This window comes from Salminus brasiliensis, chromosome 20, assembly GCF_030463535.1.
Source record: "Salminus brasiliensis chromosome 20, fSalBra1.hap2, whole genome shotgun sequence".
Lineage (NCBI taxonomy): Eukaryota > Metazoa > Chordata > Actinopteri > Characiformes > Bryconidae > Salminus > Salminus brasiliensis.
The window spans coordinates 28626544-28649709 of record NC_132897.1 but is presented as its reverse complement, the minus strand read 5'-3'; the positions used below and the strand labels follow the sequence as shown (position 1 = coordinate 28649709).

General features: G+C 46.0%; 1 protein-coding gene across 1 annotated transcript; it reads left to right on the top strand.

The window, feature by feature from the left end:
• Positions 1 to 8205: 8205 nt before the first annotated feature.
• LOC140541854 (muscle calcium channel subunit alpha-1-like) lies at positions 8206 to 22390 on the top strand. Its single transcript, XM_072664652.1, has 13 exons — positions 8206 to 8255; positions 8367 to 8484; positions 8642 to 8857; positions 9074 to 9247; positions 9506 to 9634; positions 16854 to 16960; positions 18032 to 18157; positions 18681 to 18749; positions 18861 to 18978; positions 19138 to 19353; positions 19559 to 19732; positions 19905 to 20033; positions 22346 to 22390. The coding sequence occupies exons 1-13, from the start codon at positions 8218 to 8220 to the stop codon at positions 22388 to 22390; spliced, it is 1659 nt and encodes a 552-aa protein (XP_072520753.1). The 5' UTR covers positions 8206 to 8217.
• Positions 22391 to 23166: the final 776 nt, after the last annotated feature.

Sequence of the window (23166 nt, the reverse complement as noted above, 5' to 3'; positions counted from 1 at the left end):
GTTAGAGAAGCAGGAGGAAGACATGAGAAAGTAGGCAATTGGAGAGCATACACACAAATATATACACACACACACACACACACACACACTCATTCAGGTTTAATAGATGTTATGGTTTTTTAAAGTGAGGATTTGTTTGGATCTTTGATATTTTAGAAGGTAAAACTGTCTCTATTCTATTATAGTGATCTGATAAAACAGTGGAAATGAACTCTGAACAATACAACACCAGATAAACTGCACTAGATGTGTAAATTACCCCACAACCCTGCACCCACTCTGCTCTGATAGAATACATCCATGTTTATACACTCCAACCCCCTCACTCTGATAGGTTGTAGGCATGTTTATAACCCCGCCCACCTCAATGCATACATTTATTAATTATCTTAAAAAAAAAACTACATCACCTCCAGCCCGTGTAGATGTGTGACTTTATGGTGCTAACATTATCATAATAACGTGTGTGTGTGTGTGTGTGTGTGTGTGTGTGTAGGCTGAAGCAGATCTCTGACGATGCTCTTCGTATCCAGCGTGAACTCCTGGAGCTGGACCTGGAAGAGCAGCGAGGAAGAGCAGCGAGGAATGTCCCTGCTGGATCAAAGCCAGGACTCCAGAAAGGGAAAGCTAAAAGCGCTTGGCGTTTGGTAATGGCTGCAAAAAAGTTTGCTAAACAACACCGTAGCAAACGCCACTGAAGCAGCAGCAGCATCTTCTTAACAAATCCCGTAGAACAGCATAGAACCATGTGACACAGCTCAACTTCCACCAACATTGTCACCAAGCAGCTTTAAAGAGCATAGCAACCACGTATAACTGCATAGCAATGATGTGGAACAGCAGAGCAATACCCTAGTGAGCGCATTCCATCCACTTCTGAGACCAAAGCAACTGCTTGGCAACAGCATTGCAACTGCCTCTTGGTGAGTGTAATGTGACCTCACTAGCGGGTAAGGAGCTATGAGCTGGTGCGGAAGGTTGAGAGATAGCAGCTGTATATAGCATATAGTTCTGTTCGCCTTCGCTCGCAGTCTAGGCTCCGCAACTAAACTCCTGAGTAGAAGATGGTCTCTCTCCTACTCAGAAGTTGCCCCGGGGTGAGAAGTGCCGGGTGGGTGCGGGGATACTCGCGTGTATCTGGTCTGCAGCCGCTCATTTGAAGTTTGTGCCGGTAGGTGGAATTCCGGAGAGTTCCACGTACTGACTTCATTCTTCTGCTGGGTGAACGGCTCCGGGAGCGGATGAGATTTGCCCAGAGTTGCTGAAGGCTCTGGACATTGAGGGTCTGTCTTGGCTGACACGCCTCTTCAATGTAGCATGAATCCTGGGAGCAGTGTCTCTGGATTGGCGAACCGGGGTGGTGGTTCCCAGCCTCTCTCAGAAAGTCTTTTCCAGGGTACCTCCAGGATTTGAACTATTCCTCTGATGGATAGTGGATGCGGAGTCCATCCTGCCCGTGGAACAGCAGACCAGCTCTTCTCTCTCCGTCAGGTAGTTGAAGGAACGTGAGGATTTGCCGCCCCGGTCTTCATGCGTTTTCTACACTGAGAAGGCTTATGATCGTGTTCCCCGAAACATCCTGCGGGAGGAGCTCTAGGAGCACGGGCTTGGCGGGTTTGCTAACGCCAGCCGCTCGTTCCTCGTACTCCCGGTGTCGGAGCTGTGTCTGCCTGGCTTCCACGTGCGGAGGCCTTCGGCGTGCGCTTGAACTGTTTACCGGGCATCAGCGACTTTGGATGAGACCCCGAGGATGACCCAGGACCCGCTGGATGGATTGTATTTCCTGGCTGGCCTGGAAGCATCTAGGGGTCCTAAGGAGGAGCTGGTAGAAGTGCCTGGGGACAGGGATGCCTGGGTCGCTTTGCTTGCCCTATTGCCTCTGCGGTCCTAAATTGGACTAAGCGGATCAGAAGATGAGAATAACGAATCACAGATCTAATTCATGTGATTCATTCAATACTTCTGGGCAGTATTAGGCTCTCGTCTATGTATCCCTTAGTTATTTCTTTCATTGCATGCTTTTGTTGCGTGGTTTTGCTCTCCCGTGTCAACCAAAGGAGGATGGTTCCCCCTGTGAGTCTTGGTTCCTCTCAAGGTTTCTTCCTCTCCATCTGAGGGAGTTTTTCCTTGCCACTGTCGCCGTTGGCTTGCTCGCTTGGGGCTTGGACCCGGATGTCTGCTGGTTTGTGACAATGCTTGTGCAGCTCTTAATGGCCTAACGACCGCATGGCAACCACCAAGAAACACCCTCGCAACCACATAGAAACACCAAAGCAGTAACAGAACCACCACCTAGGAATTGTTTCAGGAATTCCAGGAATTCTTTAGGAAGTCACTATATTTATTAAAATTCAGTTATTGGACCATAAGGAACTGAAGGAAAATCGTGTGCCTTTTAGTCTTATTAATAGAAATCATAATAATTATTAAAGACATTCTTACCATGTCAGTACCATGCTCACGGATTATACGGAGTATAAGAAGGGTCAATCCCGGGTCTGTTATTATTGAATGTTCTTATGCTGCCGCTGGGTTAAAATAGTCCGGAAGCATGGTATCGACTTTAATTGCTATGCTAACGACACCTGTACTTCCAACAAGACCATTTGTCTCCAGAACAGACTGTCTTAAAGACATAAAGAACTGGATGCCCCACAACTTACGGTTTGCTTAATCCAGGTAAAACAGAGGTATTACTTATTGATTCAAAGATGGGTAAATCTATTTGTAGTGCTCTAAATTTAGATGGATTCTCAGTCATAACCAGCACTACTGTAAGACACTTTAAATTCTGTTTATCTAATCTACTTCTTTTACAGGAGGTACATCAGTCTATTCAAACGCCAAAACACTTCATTTTCTCCTTTCTTTTCTCTCCCCATGTGCCGAGCTGCTCCCTGCTAGCCGCTGACGCCAGACCATTTGTGGTTGGATGCTCCTGCCTACCCATGGGATCCTGTCCTGCTGTATAACCCCACAGATCATGTTGCTGCTCTCCTCCTGACCCCTTGTGTTTTTCCCTCCTTTCTGTTTTCTTTCTCTCTCTTTTCCATGTAATGAGATGCTCAGTTCCAACTGTTCCATCCCGGTACCGCCAGACCTGGCTCTCCACCACCCTGCTGCCTGATGTGCTGCTCTGGGGCCCAGCATTGATCCCTCCTCACCTCACTGCATGACTATGCAGTGACTATGAAATAAATTTGAATTGAACTGAAAGGAGAATTGAGTTGTGTAAGGTCTTGGCTTTGGGTTTGTTCTTCAGCTGGGTTCATGTACACTGATATCAGTAAACACAGATTGTGGTGTTAGCTCAATAATGCTGGGAGAGTTTGCAATAGGCAGACACATGTTTGTGGTAAATATGGACACATTTCATCAATGCTCAAGCTATTACTTTACTGTAAATCTGTAGTGATGAAGTAGATCTAATATGGTAGTCCTGCGAGTCTTGAAAAAGTTCAAATAATGAAAGTAAAAATGTAAATACTTGGGTTCTTTGACTCACAAACTGAAAACAGGCTGATATTAAATAGTCATTTTATTCTTTAAACATCTGGTTTATGATCTCACCAAACAGTTTATTAGGAACACCTTATGCAGTTCTCTTTATTAGCAGTGCAGGGTATAAAATCATGTAAAGACAGGCCAGCGGCTTCAGGTAATGTTCGTATCAACCTTCCCAATGAGGAGTAATAATAAAAGTAATCTTTGTGATTTTCAGCATAGTGTGGTTTTGTTGGGGTTACATGGGCTGGTTTTTGAGTTATTCTAGAACTGAGGAGATTTTCATGTGCAACACTCTCTAGAGCTCACTCGGATTGGTGCAATAAAGAAAACCCATCCAGTGAGTCGCAGTTCTACAGATGGATACACACCTTGTTGAGGAGCTGAAGACTACGGTACAACTGTGTACAAGTGTGTTGAGCAGAAAAGCCTCCGAAACCGCACAACACGCTGAACTGTGAGGCAGATGCACTACAACAGCAGACGAGCGTGTCGGCTTCCACTTCTGACAGACACATAAAGAAGGCTTAGACCAGACTATCTATTAGACTATGGAGTTTGACATGTTTCAAATGTGGACGATTAAAAAACAAGTGAAGTACATCATCCTGAGGGACACACACCAAACATCCCTGCAATATGTTGCATCATCATGCTTGTGTATTGATTTAGCTGTTTGTGCTCGGTCAGTCCGTTAAAAATAATAAAAATAAATAAATAAATAGACATAGATGGCTCGATGCAAGAACGTTTATTCAAACAAGGCTACACTCAGGAAGAGGCAGCAAAGGTACAGGGCCAAAGGATAAACCAAACAACAGGGACAAAGTAACGTGGGCAAAGCAAAGACACACACCTGAGGCTGGAGGGAATCCTGGAGCTAGGCTAGCGTACCGGGACTGAGAGGGATGCGCAACGATAACCAAGACCTACAGGCAGCGCCTGGGGAAACTGGGGGAAAGCAAAGCTGCGCTCGTCAGGCGCTAGGGAACTTACGTGACGTGAGAACGAGAGCTGAGAGATCAGCTGCAGAACCCAAAAGGTGAGTGAAAACAAGACAAACAATTCGGCTCAAACAGAAAAACATACTAATCCACAATAGTAAAGACAGTCAGCAGGAAAATAGATCTAAATAAAGCTAAATCTTTGCTCAAACTTCGCTAGGGAGTATAGGTATGCGTCTGCAACTGGGGGGTGGGGTCCGTACACGTGGGTGTAGGAGTGTGTACGTGTATGCATGTGTGTGTGTGTGTTTACGAACGCGCGCGTCTGGCGCGCCGAGAACAAAGGAGAGGTGTGAGGAGCGGCGGAGCTTTAGCGACTGTCCTTTGTAACCCAGTGATGTGTGTATGATCTCAAAAGGTGCGAGGCTTTATCCAACTCACGTGGCAGAGTGGAACAAAAGCCAAGCCCTCGGAGGGAGATTTAAACACACGGGATGGCGAGAAGAATCCACGAGCAATAGTAACCACGCAGCTCAGGCTAGAGAAGCGCGTCCACAGCTCCGCGAGGGGATCTAGCAGTGAGTTGGTCTAAAATAAGGCTTCTTAAGGGTCAGAGTCCCTTTAGATCAAAGCTCACCAAAGTCATTCGAAATCAAATGCTACAACCAAGTTAGTCGCGTGAGATAGGAGGACAAGAAAAGGCTGATCAAACGCTGTACTTCCTTTAGTCTAATCAGCGTAAACAACAACAACAATCCTACAATCTAGTGGATCACTGTTTTCAAGAGCACCAACATCCAATAATCTACTGAGTGCCTCCAACACTGCCCCGATTCACAGTCTTACTTTTAGAGGAGAGTCCGGCTCGCAGCTTGAGGAATTTCTCAGAGCGAAAGTTCCGACGAAACGCGTCTCCTGAAGGTCTCAGGCGTGCGGTCCGTAGTCGGAGGTTAAATCCCTGATCCCTCGTAGTTTGTCCCGGGGATGATTCTGGAGCTCCGGCCGTCAGCGATGTTCCGAGGTCAGCTGTTTTGGTGACAGTTGAGGAAACTTGGCTAGCATCCAACACAATAACGCGTTGAAATGAGTGGCCCCCTTCTCTTGCGGCTACCACCAAGTGGGCGACGTGCCAGAAAAAGGGAACAATGGGTGGTCGAGGGATTTAAAGGTTTCACCTGGGTGACGTAGTACTGTAGGTACGTCCGGTTCTGTACAGTATCGGAAGGGAGCCCCCTGTCTGTGGAGGCAGAGCACTGACACGTTTAAAATGTCTGGATTATTTGCAGCCTGGTGTAGAGCTCCATACATCAACATGGACTTCAGGGTTTACAGTAGTTCTATGTAAAAATGTAATAGATCTAATTGCTGTTCGTTGTCCATAGCAACACAAAGTACAGCAACATAACTATTATACAGGAGATGTAGAACATGGACTTTAAAGGGACTTGAAAGATGTGCAGCTCTTCCTCCAGGGGGAATTGTTGCTCATCTGTCTGGGACGCCGGGACTGGGGAGAAGAATTCAAGTGATTGCACAAAGAAATGGAGTTGTTGTTTTGTGGGCTGGTTCTTCAGCAGAGTGTGATGTAGAAATGAAAGGGTGGTTTCTAGCTGTGCAGCACACAGTTCAGCCTCGGGCGATTCCGAGCCGCCGCCCACATACGGCCCAAATAACGACTTCCGCCTTGTTTGGTTCACGTGTTTGGTTCTTTTCATGTGTATCGGTTCGTGATTCATGTTCATTTGTGTTCATGTTTGGTTCATTGTGTCGATTCAGTGGCTCGTTTCATGTTCACGTGTTTCGCCTGAGGCTGGGGGTACTTCAGGAGCCTCGACGCTTCGTTCGAGGCCGAGAATTGCGTGTTTGGAAGCTTGGGTAGCCCGAGAGGTTCCCGTTACTGCTCACGGTGTGTGTTTAGGCCAGCTTCGGCTCGACACCCTCGTTCGCGAGCTGGCCACCCGGCCATTCAAGGATTCAGCAAGGCTCGCTCGCCAAGATAGACCCGCGCTCACGCAGCAGTGCCAGGTTTGGTCGGCCTAGACGTTTTTGATTCTGCAGCTGGTCCCTCAGCTCTCTCCCCCCCTCCCTTGTTAGTAGCCTCAGCGCCGGTCCAGCGCGTCGCTAGTTCTCCCCTGGTTAGCCCAGGCTCTGCCTGCAGGTTCTCGTTAGCTTCCCGCCCTTCTCACAAGCTCAGCTCCCAGAGTCCCCCAGTCTCAGGTGTGTTTTGTTGTCGCCCTCTGGTTTGTCAGGTTTGTGTTGTGTTCACATGTGTTGCCCTGTAGCTGCTGCTGCTGCTGCTTTTGCCTTATTTTGCCCCCTTGTATTATCTTGGGTTGTGTTAATAAACTACTTGCATTGGACCCATTTCTGCGAGTGTTCTTTGTGTCCGGCCTAACCTGCCATGACAGACCCCCAATACTGAACAGGGGCAATCAAATGATGCTTCTTCCACTGCCTCTTACTAGGAGTGGAGTTGCTTGGACATTCAAAGCTAAAAAGAATGTACCATAGTCAACTTATTTACACAGAAAAGTGCACATAACGGCCGTAAAATGGCACCGAATGTAAAAAAGGGCAAAAAAGATGGAGAAACCACCAAATGTGTAAAAACGCATCAGGTGCGACAAAACGCACAAACCACGTTGCCAGAAAGTTACAAAAACGCACAGAATGCATTAAAACACATGTAGGGAAGTCCCTGGTAGTTGACTCCTCACCAGCCCACACACAATAGAGATGGTCACTGAGCATGTTACTTACCTGGTGATCCTGGGAGAACGAGAGCGCTGGTGAGTGGGCCTTCTTCTTGGAGCCGACAAGATCCGTGGTTAACCTAGAGTGGGGAAGAGACACAGCCAATAACCCCAGGATAGTGCAAATAGTTATCGTTGCTTATCTTACCGGTATACATCAACATAGCCATAAACAAGACGTGTAAATAATACTGGTATAGAAGAGTGTAAATACTGTCTGTATGTTATCGTTCGTATTGTCATTGTTTATGTGATGACCCCTGTAGTAGACACAGCTAACATGCTTCAAGCGTACCCGTTGTAAATGATTGATCATGTAAGCTTATGTACTTGTGTCGTTTAGGATCTGCTGCATCCTTGCCAGATCTAACCCTCTCTTTATTCCTGATGTGAAGACCCGCAGGGAGAGCTTTTATGGCAAAGCTCAGTTCTGTGGGGTGTTCAGAAAGGTTCTGAACGATAGGTCTCTAATCATTAAATGAATGGATGAGAGTAAGTGTAAAGATCATCACTCTTTATGTTTATTAAACACAACAAAGGCTTCCAACTCCAGTAACACTACATAGGTGATTTAGGTGAAAATGTTCTATAAACTATTTAATAAAATATAATTGGCCATAAATTACAACTTATTAAAAGATGACTTTTACAACAATATCTTAAAAAAAAAAAAAAAAAAAAGCTAAATGAATGAATTTAAATGTGTGATATTTGATATTTACCTTCTATGAGACGTGCTGTCTGTATTCAATAAATCTACATTTATTATATTTGTGTGTAAAATTGTAGTGTTTGTGGGAAATACTGTTACCGTTCCCCTGACAACCCTTTTGATCGTCATACTGAATCAAATGAAGTGCTTTAGAGTGAATCGCCATGAAGCAGTGTCACCATTCTCACAGCTGAGCGCATTCCGGCCAGTGTGATGTCATAATGGTTCTGATTCTGGTCGTCATGGTGATGTGAATAAAAAGCCTGCGTCAAGGCTGGAAGACCACAGACAGGGAGACGTCGAGATGGAGGACAGAGGGGAACTGACCTCCAGCTCCAGAATGTAAAACTTCTACATTTTCTTGATGGATATTCTTTTCTATTTCTGCATCTTGTGCATTCTGCTTGAACAACACCAACTCTGCTGCTCTGTTGCGTCTTTGTTTGTGTGCAGGAGTAGACTTGGGTGTTATTTTAGGGCCTTCATGGTTCTAGTAGTCGTGCTGGACGCCGCGTTCATGGGTCTGGAAACAGACCGTGAACTTAAAACTGCGTATTCAGCGTTGTTCGAGGTGAGTGAACTGAAGAAATTCCACGTAACCTAATTTTACGACATTTTATAGAGGAGAGAAGGAAGGAGGGCAGAGAGCATGTATGTATGTGTGTGTGTGTGTGTGTGTGAGAGAGACTGGATCACAGTGCGTTTATTGTGCTTAATCTGTTCCTCAGGGGGCTGATGTGTTTTACTTGGTGGTCTTCATCTTGGAGTTCATGGTGAAGGTGTACACGGAGCCGTGCGGTTTCTGGGGAAGTGGAGCCAACATCTGCAACACCGGGTTCCTGCTGCTGTCGCTGATCTCCAGGGCAGACGGGTCATACTGGGTCTTCCGGATCCTCAGGGCTTTCCGGATCCTGAGAATCATCTTTATCATCCCCAGTATCCAGGTAAAGTGCATGATGGGAATGAAGGGTAGACAGTAGAAAGTTACTCAAACAAAAGCAGAATAGAAAGTCCACAAACATTTGGACATAAAGTGTATAATAGCACTTGTTTTCCATAATTCTAGGTTATTGATTATTATCATGTGCCATTAAGAAAACAGAAGACACATTTCCGATACTCTGACCGGTAGTGTAAAGACATGATGTGCTGTTTTCCAGGACCTGGTCTTGATTCTATTCCAAGGCCTGAAGACAGCTGCGTACGTGACGGCCATGATTTTCTTCATCTTGCTCGTCTTTGCCGTCGCCGGAGTGCAGCATTTCGGGACCGCGGACCCCGAGAACTGGGGGGATATGGGTGTTGCGTTGCTCTCCACCTTGAGCGTAGTCACAGTGAGTCAAACACAGTCAGCTGCATTTACAGATACTGAACATCCAGAACATGCATACGTCTACATACGCTCACGGAGCACATTATTTGGAGCCAACTTGGACACCTGCTCATTCATGCCAGAAATGTACACGCACGCACTAGGCAAGAGACTTTCACGCTCACCTTTTCACAACAATCCACACATTTCACATTAGTTCAATTAGGGGATGAACTTTATTTCCACCATTATTACCATTAACATTATTGCTCTATTGTAGATTTCAGGCTGGCTGGAACACCAGGACAGACTTCATAGTCTAGGGATTGCCTACAGTGAGCTGTTTTTCATCATCCTGATCCTGATAGGCAACTTCATGTTCCTTAACATGTTCACGGGATTGGTCATGGTAAGTCTCTCTTTTGTGGAGTTGTTTGACTTGTCGTTTACAGTCATTTGTTGTCTAGAACGTCTAAGGTCCAGATACCCAGATTAAGCCAAAGCATAGACAGAAGAGCCTTTTTAACAGTGAAGCATCAGTGATGATACAGTTTAGTTCAAGACGATTCACTGTCATCTTAGAATATTCTGAGTGAAAACATGCTCTTTAATGCTTGAGGTGTCGAACACATCGTTGGAGGAGAAGAGTCTTTCAAAGGGTTTTTTTTTTGTTCCGAAACTAATGGTATGTTCTGAGAAAAGCTTTAGCTTTAGTCTTTGTCATCATTCATGAACTGTTTATTCTCTCTAATTTCAAACAGCAAACATCTAAGCATATAAAGATGCAGAAGATGGAAGAGGAAGATCTGCAGAAAAAGAGGATGCAGAGAAAGCGAAAGGAGCAGCTGCTTCAGAGTCCGGTAAGTCATTCAGCATTGAGCTTTACGTGTAACTTCCGCTGGCCCTTACCCACCGAGCTAGGTAGTATTATGCAGTGGGGGGGAGGGATCTGATTAGAGAGGGAAATCAGACATGAATAATTTGGAAAGAAAATCAGGTAAAAAAAAAAATCCTTTCCACAAGTGTTTTTTTTCTACAATGATGTGTCTAAACTGTAGCGCTGTTTCCATCTCCTACAGGCAGAGTATTTTCACCAGCTCAGACTGAAATATCAACAGTCTGACAGCGCTGACTTCCTCGAACCGAAAGAGGTCTGCACAAGCTTGACGTGGATCAACCTGTATCTGACCACGTTAGAGAAGCAGGAGGAAGACATGAGAAAGTAGGCAATTGGAGAGCATACACACAAATATATACACACACACACACACACACACACACACTCATTCAGGTTTAATAGATGTTTTGGTTTTTTAAAGTGAGGATTTGTTTGGATCTTTGATATTTTAGAAGGTAAAACTGTCTCTATTCTATTATAGTGATCTGATAAAACAGTGGAAATGAACTCTGAACAATACAACACCAGATAAACTGCACTAGATGTGTAAATTACCCCACAACCCTGCACCCACTCTGCTCTGATAGAATACATCCATGTTTATACACTCCAACCCCCTCACTCTGATAGGTTGTAGGCATGTTTATAACCCCGCCCACCTCAATGCATACATTTATTAATTATCTTAAAAAAAAAAACTACATCACCTCCAGCCCGTGTAGATGTGTGACTTTATGGTGCTAACATTATCATAATAACGTGTGTGTGTGTGTGTGTGTGTAGGCTGAAGCAGATCTCTGACGATGCTCTTCGTATCCAGCGTGAACTCCTGGAGCTGGACCTGGAAGAGCAGCGAGGAAGAGCAGCGAGGAATGTCCCTGCTGGATCAAAGCCAGGACTCCAGAAAGGGAAAGCTAAAAGCGCTTGGCGTTTGGTAATGGCTGCAAAAAAGTTTGCTAAACAACACCGTAGCAAACGCCACTGAAGCAGCAGCAGCATCTTCTTAACAAATCCCGTAGAACAGCATAGAACCATGTGACACAGCTCAACTTCCACCAACATTGTCACCAAGCAGCTTTAAAGAGCATAGCAACCACGTATAACTGCATAGCAATGATGTGGAACAGCAGAGCAATACCCTAGTGAGCGCATTCCATCCACTTCTGAGACCAAAGCAACTGCTTGGCAACAGCATTGCAACTGCCTCTTGGTGAGTGTAATGTGACCTCACTAGCGGGTAAGGAGCTATGAGCTGGTGCGGAAGGTTGAGAGATAGCAGCTGTATATAGCATATAGTTCTGTTCGCCTTCGCTCGCAGTCTAGGCTCCGCAACTAAACTCCTGAGTAGAAGATGGTCTCTCTCCTACTCAGAAGTTGCCCCGGGGTGAGAAGTGCCGGGTGGGTGCGGGGATACTCGCGTGTATCTGGTCTGCAGCCGCTCATTTGAAGTTTGTGCCGGTAGGTGGAATTCCGGAGAGTTCCACGTACTGACTTCATTCTTCTGCTGGGTGAACGGCTCCGGGAGCGGATGAGATTTGCCCAGAGTTGCTGAAGGCTCTGGACATTGAGGGTCTGTCTTGGCTGACACGCCTCTTCAATGTAGCATGAATCCTGGGAGCAGTGTCTCTGGATTGGCGAACCGGGGTGGTGGTTCCCAGCCTCTCTCAGAAAGTCTTTGCCAGGGTACCTCCAGGATTTGAACTATTCCTCTGATGGATAGTGGATGCGGAGTCCATCCTGCCCGTGGAACAGCAGACCAGCTCTTCTCTCTCCGTCAGGTAGTTGAAGGAACGTGAGGATTTGCCGCCCCGGTCTTCATGCGTTTTCTACACTGAGAAGGCTTATGATCGTGTTCCCCGAAACATCCTGCGGGAGGAGCTCTAGGAGCACGGGCTTGGCGGGTTTGCTAACGCCAGCCGCTCGTTCCTCGTACTCCCGGTGTCGGAGCTGTGTCTGCCTGGCTTCCACGTGCGGAGGCCTTCGGCGTGCGCTTGAACTGTTTACCGGGCATCAGCGACTTTGGATGAGACCCCGAGGATGACCCAGGACCCGCTGGATGGATTGTATTTCCTGGCTGGCCTGGAAGCATCTAGGGGTCCTAAGGAGGAGCTGGTAGAAGTGCCTGGGGACAGGGATGCCTGGGTCGCTTTGCTTGCCCTATTGCCTCTGCGGTCCTAAATTGGACTAAGCGGATCAGAAGATGAGAATAACGAATCACAGATCTAATTCATGTGATTCATTCAATACTTCTGGGCAGTATTAGGCTCTCGTCTATGTATCCCTTAGTTATTTCTTTCATTGCATGCTTTTGTTGCGTGGTTTTGCTCTCCCGTGTCAACCAAAGGAGGATGGTTCCCCCTGTGAGTCTTGGTTCCTCTCAAGGTTTCTTCCTCTCCATCTGAGGGCGTTTTTCCTTGCCACTGTTGCCGTTGGCTTGCTCGCTTGGGGCTTGGACCCGGATGTCTGCTGATTTGTGACAATGCTTGTGCAGCTCTTAATGGCCTAACAACCGCATGGCAACCACCAAGAAACACCCTCGCAACCACATAGAAACACCAAAGCAGTTACAGAACCACCACCTAGGAATTGTTTCAGGAATTCTTTAGGAATCACTCAGTCACTATATTTATTAAAATTCAGTTATTGGACCATGAGGAACTGAAGGAAAATCGTGTGCCTTTTAGTCTTATTAATAGAACTCATAATAAATATTAAAGACATTCTTACCATGTCGGTACCATGCTCACGGATTATAGGGAGTAAAGGGTCAATCCCGGGTCTGTTATTATTGAATGTTCTTATGCTGCCGCTGGGTTAAAATAGTCTGGAAGCATGGTATCGACTTTAATTGCTATGCTAATGACACCTGTACTTCCAACAAGACCATTTGTCTCCAGAACAGAACAGGCTGTCCTAAAGACATAAAGAACTGGATGCCCCACAACTTACGGTTTGCTTAATCCAGGTAAAACAGAGGTATTACTTATTGATTCAAAGATGGGTAAATCTATTTATATTGCTCTAAATTTAGATGGATTCTCAGTCATAACCAGCACTACTGTAAGACACTTTAAATTCTGTCTCTCTAATCTACTTCTTTTACAGGAGGTACATCAGTCTATTCAAACTCCAAAACACTTCTTAATTTTCTCCTTTCTTTTCTCTCCCCATGTGCCGAGCTGCTCCCTGCTAGCTGCTGACGCCAGACCATTTGTGGTTGGATGCTCCTGTCTACCCATGGGATCCTGTCCTGCTGTATAACCCCACAGATCATGTTGCTGCTCTCCTCCTGACCCCTTGTGTTTTTTCCTCCTTTCTGTTTTCTTTCTCTCTCTTTTCCATGTAATGAGATGCTCAGTTCCAACTGTTCCATCCCGGTACCGCCAGACCTGGCTCTCCACCACCCTGCTGCCTGATGTGCTGCTCTGGGGCCCAGCATTGATCCCTCCTCACCTCACTGCATGACTATGCAGTGATTATGAAATAAATTTGAATTGAACTGAAAGGAGAATTGAGTTGTGTAAGGTCTTGGCTTTGGGTTTGTTCTTCAGCTGGGTTCATGTACACTGATATCAGTAAACACTGATTGTGGTGTTAGCTCAATAATGCTGGGAGAGTTTGCAATAGGCAGACACATGTTTGTGGTAAATATGGACACATTTCATCAATGCTCAAGCTATTACTTTACTGTAAATCTATAGTGATGAAGTAGATCTAATATGGTAGTCCTGCGAGTCTTGAAAAAGTTCAAATAATGAAAGTAAAAATGTAAATACTTTGGTTCTTTGACTCACAAACTGAAAACAGGCTGATATTAAATAGTCATTTTATTCTTTAAACATCTGGTTTATGATCTCACCAAACAGTTTATTAGGAACACCTTATGCAGTTCTCTTTATTAGCAGTGCAGGGTATAAAATCATGTAAAGACAGGCCAGCGGCTTCAGGTAATGTTCGTATCAACCTTCCCAATGAGGAGTAATAATAAAAGTAATCTTTGTGATTTTCAGCATAGTGTGGTTTTGTTGGGGTTACATGGGCTGGTTTTTGAGTTATTCTAGAACTGAGGAGATTTTCATGTGCAACACTCTCTAGAGCTCACTCAGATTGGTGCAATAAAGAAAACCCATCCAGTGAGTCGCAGTTCTACAGATGGATACACACCTTGTTGAGGAGCTGAAGACTACAGTACAACTGTGTACGAGTGTGTTGAGCAGAAAAGCCTCCGAAACCGCACAACACGCTGAACTGTGAGGCAGATGCACTACAACAGCAGACGAGCGTGTCGGCTTCCACTTCTGACAGACACATAAAGAAGGCTTAGACCAGACTATCTATTAGACTATGGAGTTTGACATGTTTCAAATGTGGACGATTAAAAAACAAGTGAAGTACATCATCCTGAGGGACACACACCAAACATCCCTGCAATATGTTGCATCATCATGCTTGTGTATTGATTTAGCTGTTTGTGCTCGGTCAGTCCGTTAAAAATAATAAAAATAAATAAATAAACAGACATAGATGGCTCGATGCAAGAACGTTTATTCAAACAAGGCTACACTCAGGAAGAGGCAGCAAAGGTACAGGGCCAAAGGATAAACCAAACAACAGGGACAAAGTAACGTGGGCAAAGCAAAGACACACACCTGAGGCTGGAGGGAATCCTGGAGCTAGGCTAGCGTACCGGGACTGAGAGGGATGCGCAACGATAACCAAGACCTACAGGCAGCGCCTGGGGAAACTGGGGGAAAGCAAAGCTGCGCTCGTCAGGCGCTAGGGAACTTACGTGACGTGAGAACGAGAGCTGAGAGATCAGCTGCAGAACCCAAAAGGTGAGTGAAAACAAGACAAACAATTCGGCTCAAACAGAAAAACATACTAATCCACAATAGTAAAGACAGTCAGCAGGAAAATAGATCTAAATAAAGCTAAATCTTTGCTCAAACTTCGCTAGGGAGTATAGGTATGCGTCTGCAACTGGGGGGTGGGGGTCCGTACACGTGGGTGTAGGAGTGTGTACGTGTATGCATGTGTGTGTGTGTTTACGAGAACAAAGGAGAGGTGTGAGGAGCGGCGGAGTTTTAGCGACTCTCTTTTGTAACCCAGTGATGTGTGTATGATCTCAAAAGGTGCGAGGCTTTATCCAACTCACGTGGCAGAGTGGAACAAAAGCCAAGCCCTCGGAGGGAGATTTAAACACACGGGATGGCGAGAAGAATCCACGAGCAATAGTAACCACGCAGCTCAGGCTAGAGAAGCGCGTCCACAGCTCCGCGAGGGGATCTAGCAGTGAGTTGGTCTAAAATAAGGCTTCTTAAGGGTCAGAGTCCCTTTAGATCAAAGCTCACCAAAGTCATTCGAAATCAAATGCTACAACCAAGTTAGTCGCGTGAGATAGGAGGACAAGAAAAGGCTGATCAAACGCTGTACTTCCTTTAGTCTAATCAGCGTAAACAACAACAACAACAACAATCCTACAATCTAGTGGATCACTGTTTTCAAGAGCACCAACATCCAATAATCTACTGAGTGCCTCCAACACTGCCCCGATTCACAGTCTTACTTTTAGAGGAGAGTCCGGCTCGCAGCTTGAGGAATTTCTCAGAGCGAAAGTTCCGACGAAACGCGTCTCCTGAAGGTCTCAGGCGTGCGGTCCGTAGTCGGAGGTTAAATCCCTGATCCCTCGTAGTTTGTCCCGGGGATGATTCTGGAGCTCCGGCCGTCAGCGATGTTCCGAGGTCAGCTGTTTTGGTGACAGTTGAGGAAACTTGGCTAGCATCCAACACAATAACGCGTTGAAATGAGTGCCCCCCTTCTCTTGCGGCTACCACCAAGTGGGCGACGTGCCAGAAAAAGGGAACAATGGGTGGTCGAGGGATTTAAAGGTTTCACCTGGGTGACGTAGTACTGTAGGTACGTCCGGTTCTGTACAGTATCGGAAGGGAGCCCCCTATCTGTGGAGGCAGAGCACTGACACGTTTAAAATGTCTGGATTATTTGCACGTTATGATCCAGCTCGTCAGGAGCCGGTAACACACTGCTCAGAGAACACTGCACGCTTTAGAGGAGAAGCCTGCGTGTTTTCCCTGCTGCAGCCTGGTGTAGAACTCCATACATCAACATGGACTTCAGGGTTTACAGTAGTTCTATGTAAAAATGTAATAGATCTAATTGCTGTTCGTTGTCCATAGCAACACAAAGTACAGCAACATAACTATTATACAGGAGATGTAGAACATGGACTTTAAAGGGACTTGAAAGATGTGCAGCTCTTCCTCCAGGGGGAATTGTTGCTCATCTGTCTGGGACGCCGGGACTGGGGAGAAGACTTCAAGTGATTGCACAAAGAAATGGAGTTCTTGTTTTGTGGGCTGGTTCTTCAGCAGAGTGTGATGTAGAAATGAAAGGGTGGTTTCTAGCTGTGCAGCACACAGTTCAGCCTCGGGCGATTCCGAGCCGCCGCCCACATACGGCCCAAATAACGACTTCCGCCTTGTTTGGTTCACGTGTTTGGTTCTTTTCATGTGTATCGGTTCGTGATTCATGTTCATTTGTGTTCATGTTTGGTTCACTGTGTCGATTCAGTGTCTCGTTTCATGTTCACGTGTTTCGCCTGAGGCTGGGGGTACTTCAGGAGCCTCGACGCTTCGTTCGAGGCCGAGAATTGCGTGTTTGGAAGCTTGGGTAGCCCGAGAGGTTCCCGTTACTGCTCACGGTGTGTGTTTAGGCCAGCTTCGGCTCGACACCCTCGTTCGCGAGCTGGCCACCCGGCCATTCAAGGATTCAGCAAGGCTCGCTCGCCAAGATAGACCCGCGCTCACGCAGCAGTGCCAGGTTTGGTCGGCCTAGACGTTTTTGATTCTGCAGCTGGTCCCTCAGCTCTCTTCCCCCCTCCCTTGTTAGTAGCCTCAGCGCCGGTCCAGCGCGTCGCTAGTTCTCCCCTGGTTAGCCCAGGCTCTGCCTGCAGGTTCTCGTTAGCTTCCCGCCCTTCTCACAAGCTCAGCTCCCAGAGTCCCCCAGTCTCAGGTGTGTTTTGTTGTCGCCCTCTGGTTTGTCAGGTTTGTGTTGTGTTCACATGTGTTGCCCTGTAGCTGCTGCTTCTGCTGATTTTGCCTTATTTTGCCCCCTTGTATTATCTTGGGTTGTGTTAATAAACTACTTGCATTGGACCCATTTCTGCGAGTGTTCTTTGTGTCCGGCCTAACCTGCCATGACAGACCCCCAATACTGAACAGGGGCAATCAAATGATGCTTCTTCCACTGCCTCTTACTAGGAGTGGAGTTGCTTGGACATTCAAAGCTAAAAAGAATGTACCATAGTCAACTTATTTACACAGAAAAGTGCACATAACGGCCGTAAAATGGCACCGAATGTAAAAAAGGGCAAAAAAGATGGAGAAACCACCAAATGTGTAAAAACGCATCAGGTGCGACAAAACGCACAAACCACGTTGCCAGAAAGTTACAAAAACGCACAGAATGCATTAAAACACATGTAGGGAAGTCCCTGGTAGTTGACTCCTCACCAGCCCACACACAATAGAGATGGTCACTGAGCATGTTACTTACCTGGTGATCCTGGGAGAACGAGAGCGCTGGTGAGTGGGCCTTCTTCTTGGAGCCGACAAGATCCGTGGTTAACCTAGAGTGGGGAAGAGACACAGCCAATAACCCCAGGATAGTGCAAATAGTTATCGTTGCTTATCTTACCGGTATACATCAACATAGCCATAAACAAGACGTGTAAATAATACTGGTATAGAAGAGTGTAAATACTGTCTGTATGTTATCGTTCGTATTGTCATTGTTTATGTGATGACCCCTGTAGTAGACACAGCTAACATGCTTCAAGCGTACCCGTTGTAAATGATTGATCATGTAAGCTTATGTACTTGTGTCGTTTAGGATCTGCTGCATCCTTGCCAGATCTAACCCTCTCTTTATTCCTGATGTGAAGACCCGCAGGGAGAGCTTTTATGGCAAAGCTCAGTTCTGTGAGGTGTTCAGAAAGGTTCAGAGACTATACGATAGGTCTCTAATCATTAAATGAATGGATGAGAGTAAGTGTAAAGATCATCACTCTTTATGTTTATTAAACACAACAAAGGCTTCCAGCTCCAGTAACACTACATAGGTGATTTAGGTGAAAATGTTCTATAAACTATTTAATAAAATATAATTGGCCATAAATTACAACTTATTAAAAGATGACTTTTACAACAATATCTTTAAAAAAAAAAAAAAAAAAAAGCTAAATGAATGAATTTAAATGTGTGATATTTGATATTTACCTTCTATGAGACGTGCTGTCTGTATTCAATAAATCTACATTTATTATATTTGTGTGTAAAATTGTAGTGTTTGTGGGAAATACTGTTACCGTTCCCCTGACAACCCTTTTGATCGGCATACTGAATCAAATGAAGTGCTTTAGAGTGAATCGCCATGAAGCAGTGTCACCATTCTCACAGTTGAGCGCGTTCCGGCCAGTGTGATGTCTTAATGGTTCTGATTCTGGTCGTCATGGTGATGTGAATAAAAAGCCTGTGTCAAGGCTGGAAGACCACAGACAGGGAGACGTCGAGATGGAGGACAGAGGGGAACTGACCTCCAGCTCCAGAATGTAAAACTTCCACATTTTCTTGATGGATATTCTTTTCTATTTCTGCATCTTGTGCATTCTGCTTGAACAACACCAACTCTGCTGCTCTGTTGCGTCTTTGTTTGTGTGCAGGAGTAGACTTGGGTGTTATTTTAGGGCCTTCATGGTTCTAGTAGTCGTGCTGGACGCCGCGTTCATGGGTCTGGAAACAGACCGTGAACTTAAAACTGCGTATTCAGCGTTGTTCGAGGTGAGTGAACTGAAGAAATTCCACGTAACCTAATTTTACGACATTTTATAGAGGAGAGAGGGAAGGAGGGCAGAGAGCATGTATGTATGTGTGTGTGTGTGTGTGTGTGTGTGAGAGACTGGATCACAGTGCGTTTATTGTGCTTAATCTGTTCCTCAGGGGGCTGATGTGTTTTACCTGGTGGTCTTCATCTTGGAGTTCATGGTGAAGGTGTACACGGAGCCGTGCGGTTTCTGGGGAAGTGGAGCCAACATCTGCAACACCGGGTTCCTGCTGCTGTCGCTGATCTCCAGGGCAGACGGGTCATACTGGGTCTTCCGGATCCTCAGGGCTTTCCGGATCCTGAGAATCATCTTTATCATCCCCAGTATCCAGGTAAAGTGCATGATGGGAATTAGGGGGAAGACAGTAGAAAGTTACTCAAACAAAAGCAGAATAGAAAGTCCACAAACATTTGGACATAAAGTGTATAATAGCACTCGTTTTCCAAAATTCTAGGTTATTGATTGTTATCACGTGCCATTAAGAAAACAGAAGACACATTTCCGATACTCTAATGTTATGATGTGCTGTTTTCCAGGACCTGGTCTTGATTCTGTTCCAAGGCCTGAAGACGGCCGCGTACGTGACGGCCATGATTTTCTTCATCTTGCTCGTCTTTGCCGTCGCCGGAGTGCAGCATTTCGGGACCGCGGACCCCGAGAACTGGGGGGATATGGGTGTTGCGTTGCTCTCCACCTTGAGCGTGGTCACAGTGAGTCAAACACAGTCAGCTGCATTCACAGATACTGAACATCCAGAAAATACATACGTCTACATACGCTCACGGAGCACTTTATTAGGAGCCACACATTTCACATTAGTTCAATTAGGGGATGAACTTTATTTCCACCATTATTACCATTAACGTTATTGCTCTATTGTAGATTTCAGGCTGGCTGGAACACCAGGACAGACTTCATAGTCTAGGGATTGCCTACAGTGAGCTGTTTTTCATCATCCTGATCCTGATAGGCAACTTCATGTTCCTTAACATGTTCACGGGATTGGTCATGGTAAGTCTCTCTTTTGTGGAGTTGTTTGACTTGTCGTTTACAGTCATTTGTTGTCTAGAACGTCTAAGGTCCAGATACCCAGATTAAGCCAAAGCATAGACAGAAGAGCCTTTTTAACAGTGAAGCATCAGTGATGATACAGTTTAGTTCACTGTCATCTTAGAATATTCTGAGTGAAAACATGCTCTTTAATGCTTGAGGTGTCGAACACATCGTTGGAGGAGAAGAGTCTTTCAAAGGGTTTTTTTTTTTGTTCCGAAACTAATGGTATGTTCTGAGAAAAGTAGCTTTAGTCTTTGTCATCATTCATGAACTGTTTATTCTCTCTAATTTCAAACAGCAAACATCTAAGCATATAAAGATGCAGAAGATGGAAGAGGAAGATCTGCAGAAAAAGAGGATGCAGAGAAAGCGAAAGGAGCAGCTGCTTCAGAGTCCGGTAAGTCATTCAGCATTGAGCTTTACGTGTAACTTCCGCTGGCCCTTACCCACCGAGCTAGGTAGTATTATGCAGTGGGGGGGAGGGATCTGATTAGAGAGGGAAATCAGACATGAATAATTTGGAAAGAAAATTTCCTTTCCACAAGTGTTTCTTTTCTACAATGATGTGTCTAAACTGTAGCGCTGTTTCCATCTCCTACAGGCAGAGTATTTTCACCAGCTCAGACTGAAATATCAACAGTCTGACAGCGCTGACTTCCTCGAACCGAAAGAGGTCTGCACAAGCTTGACGTGGATCAACCTGTATCTGACCACGTTAGAGAAGCAGGAGGAAGACATGAGAAAGTAGGCAATTGGAGAGCACACACACATATATATACACACACACACACACACACACACACACTCATTCAGATTTAATAGATGTTTTGTTTTTTTAAAGTGAGGATTTGTTTGGATCTTTGATATTTTAGAAGGTAAAACTGTCTCTATTCTATTATAGTGATCTGATAAAACAATGGAAATGAACTGCAATGGAGATAAACTGCACTAGATGTGTAAATTACCCCACAACCCTGCACCCACTCTGCTCTGATAGAATACATCCATGTTTATACACTCCAACCCCCTCACTCTGATAGGTTGTAGGCATGTTTATAACCCCGCCCACCTCAATGCATACATTTATTAATTATCTTAAAAAAAAAAAACTACATCACCTCCAGCCCGTGTAGATGTGTGACTTTATGGTGCTAACATTATCATAATAACGTGTGTGTGTGTGTGTGTGTGTGTGTGTGTGTGTGTGTGTAGGCTGAAGCAGATCTCTGACGATGCTCTTCGTATCCAGCGTGAACTCCTGGAGCTGGACCTGGAAGAGCAGCGAGGAAGAGCAGCGAGGAATGTCCCTGCCGGATCAAAGCCAGGACTCCAGAAAGGGAAAGCTAAAAGCGCTTGGCGTTTGGTAATGGCTGCAAAAAAGTTTGCTAAACAACACCGTAGCAAACGCCACTGAAGCAGCAGCAGCATCTTCTTAACAAATCCCGTAGGACAGCATAGAACCATGTGACACAGCTCAACTTCCACCAACATTGTCACCAAGCAGCTTTAAAGAGCATAGCAACCACGTATAACTGCATAGCAATGATGTGGAACAGCAGAGCAATACCCTAGTGAGCGCATTCCATCCACTTCTGAGACCAAAGCAACTGCTTGGCAACAGCATTGCAACTGCCTCTTGGTGAGTGTAATGTGACCTCACTAGCGGGTAAGGAGCTATGAGCTGGTGCGGAAGGTTGAGAGATAGCAGCTGTATATAGCATATAGTTCTGTTCGCCTTCGCTCGCAGTCTAGGCTCCGCAACTAAACTCCTGAGTAGAAGATGGTCTCTCTCCTACTCAGAAGTTGCCCCGGGGTGAGAAGTGCCGGGTGGGTGCGGGGATACTCGCGTGTATCTGGTCTGCAGCTGCTCATTTGAAGTTTGTGCCGGTAGGTGGAATTCCGGAGAGTTCCACGTACTGACTTCATTCTTCTGCTGGGTGAACGGCTCCGGGAGCGGATGAGATTTGCCCAGAGTTGCTGAAGGCTCTGGACATTGAGGGTCTGTCTTGGCTGACACGCCTCTTCAATGTAGCATGAATCCTGGGAGCAGTGTCTCTGGATTGGCGAACCGGGGTGGTGGTTCCCAGCCTCTCTCAGAAAGTCTTTTCCAGGGTACCTCCAGGATTTGAACTATTCCTCTGATGGATAGTGGATGCGGAGTCCATCCTGCCCGTGGAACAGCAGAGCAGCTCTTCTCTCTCCGTCAGGTAGTTGAAGGAACGTGAGGATTTGCCGACCCGGTCTTCATGTGTTTTCTACACTCTGAGAAGGCTTATGATCGTGTTCCCCGAAACATCCTGCGGGAGGAGCTCTAGGAGCACGGGCTTGGCGGGTTTGCTAACGCGAGCCGCTCGTTCCTCGTACTCCCGGTGTCGGAGCTGTGTCTGCCTGGCTTCCACGTGCGGAGGCCTTCGGCGTGCACTTGAACTGTTTACCGGGCATCAGCGACTTTGGATGAGACCCCGAGGATGACCCAGGGCCCGCTGGATGGATTGTATTTCCTGGCTGGCCTGGAAGCATCTAGGGGTCCTGAAGAGGAGCTGGTAGAAGTGCCTGGGGACAGGGATGCCTGGGTCGCTTTGCTTGCCCTATTGCCTCTGCGGTCCTAAATTGGACTAAGCGGATCAGAAGATGAGAATAACGAATCACAGATCTAATTCATGTGATTCATTCAATACTTCTGGGCAGTATTAGGCTCTTGTCTATGTATCCCTTAGTTATTTCTTTCATTGCATGCTTTTGTTGCGTGGTTTTGCTCTCCCGTGTCAACCAAAGGAGGATGGTTCCCCCTTTTGAGTCTTGGTTCCTCTCAAGGTTTCTTCCTCTCCATCTGAGGGAGTTTTTCCTTGCCACTGTCGCCGTTGACTTGCTCGCTTGGGGCTTGGACCCGGATGTCTGCTGGTTTGTGACAATGCTTGTGCAGCTCTTAATGGCCTAACGACCGCATGGCAACCACCAAGAAACACCCTCGCAACCACATAGAAACACCAAAGCAGTTACAGAACCACCACCTAGGAATTGTTTCAGGAATTCTTTAGGAATCACTCAGTCACTATATTTATTAAAATTCAGTTATTGGACCATGAGGAAC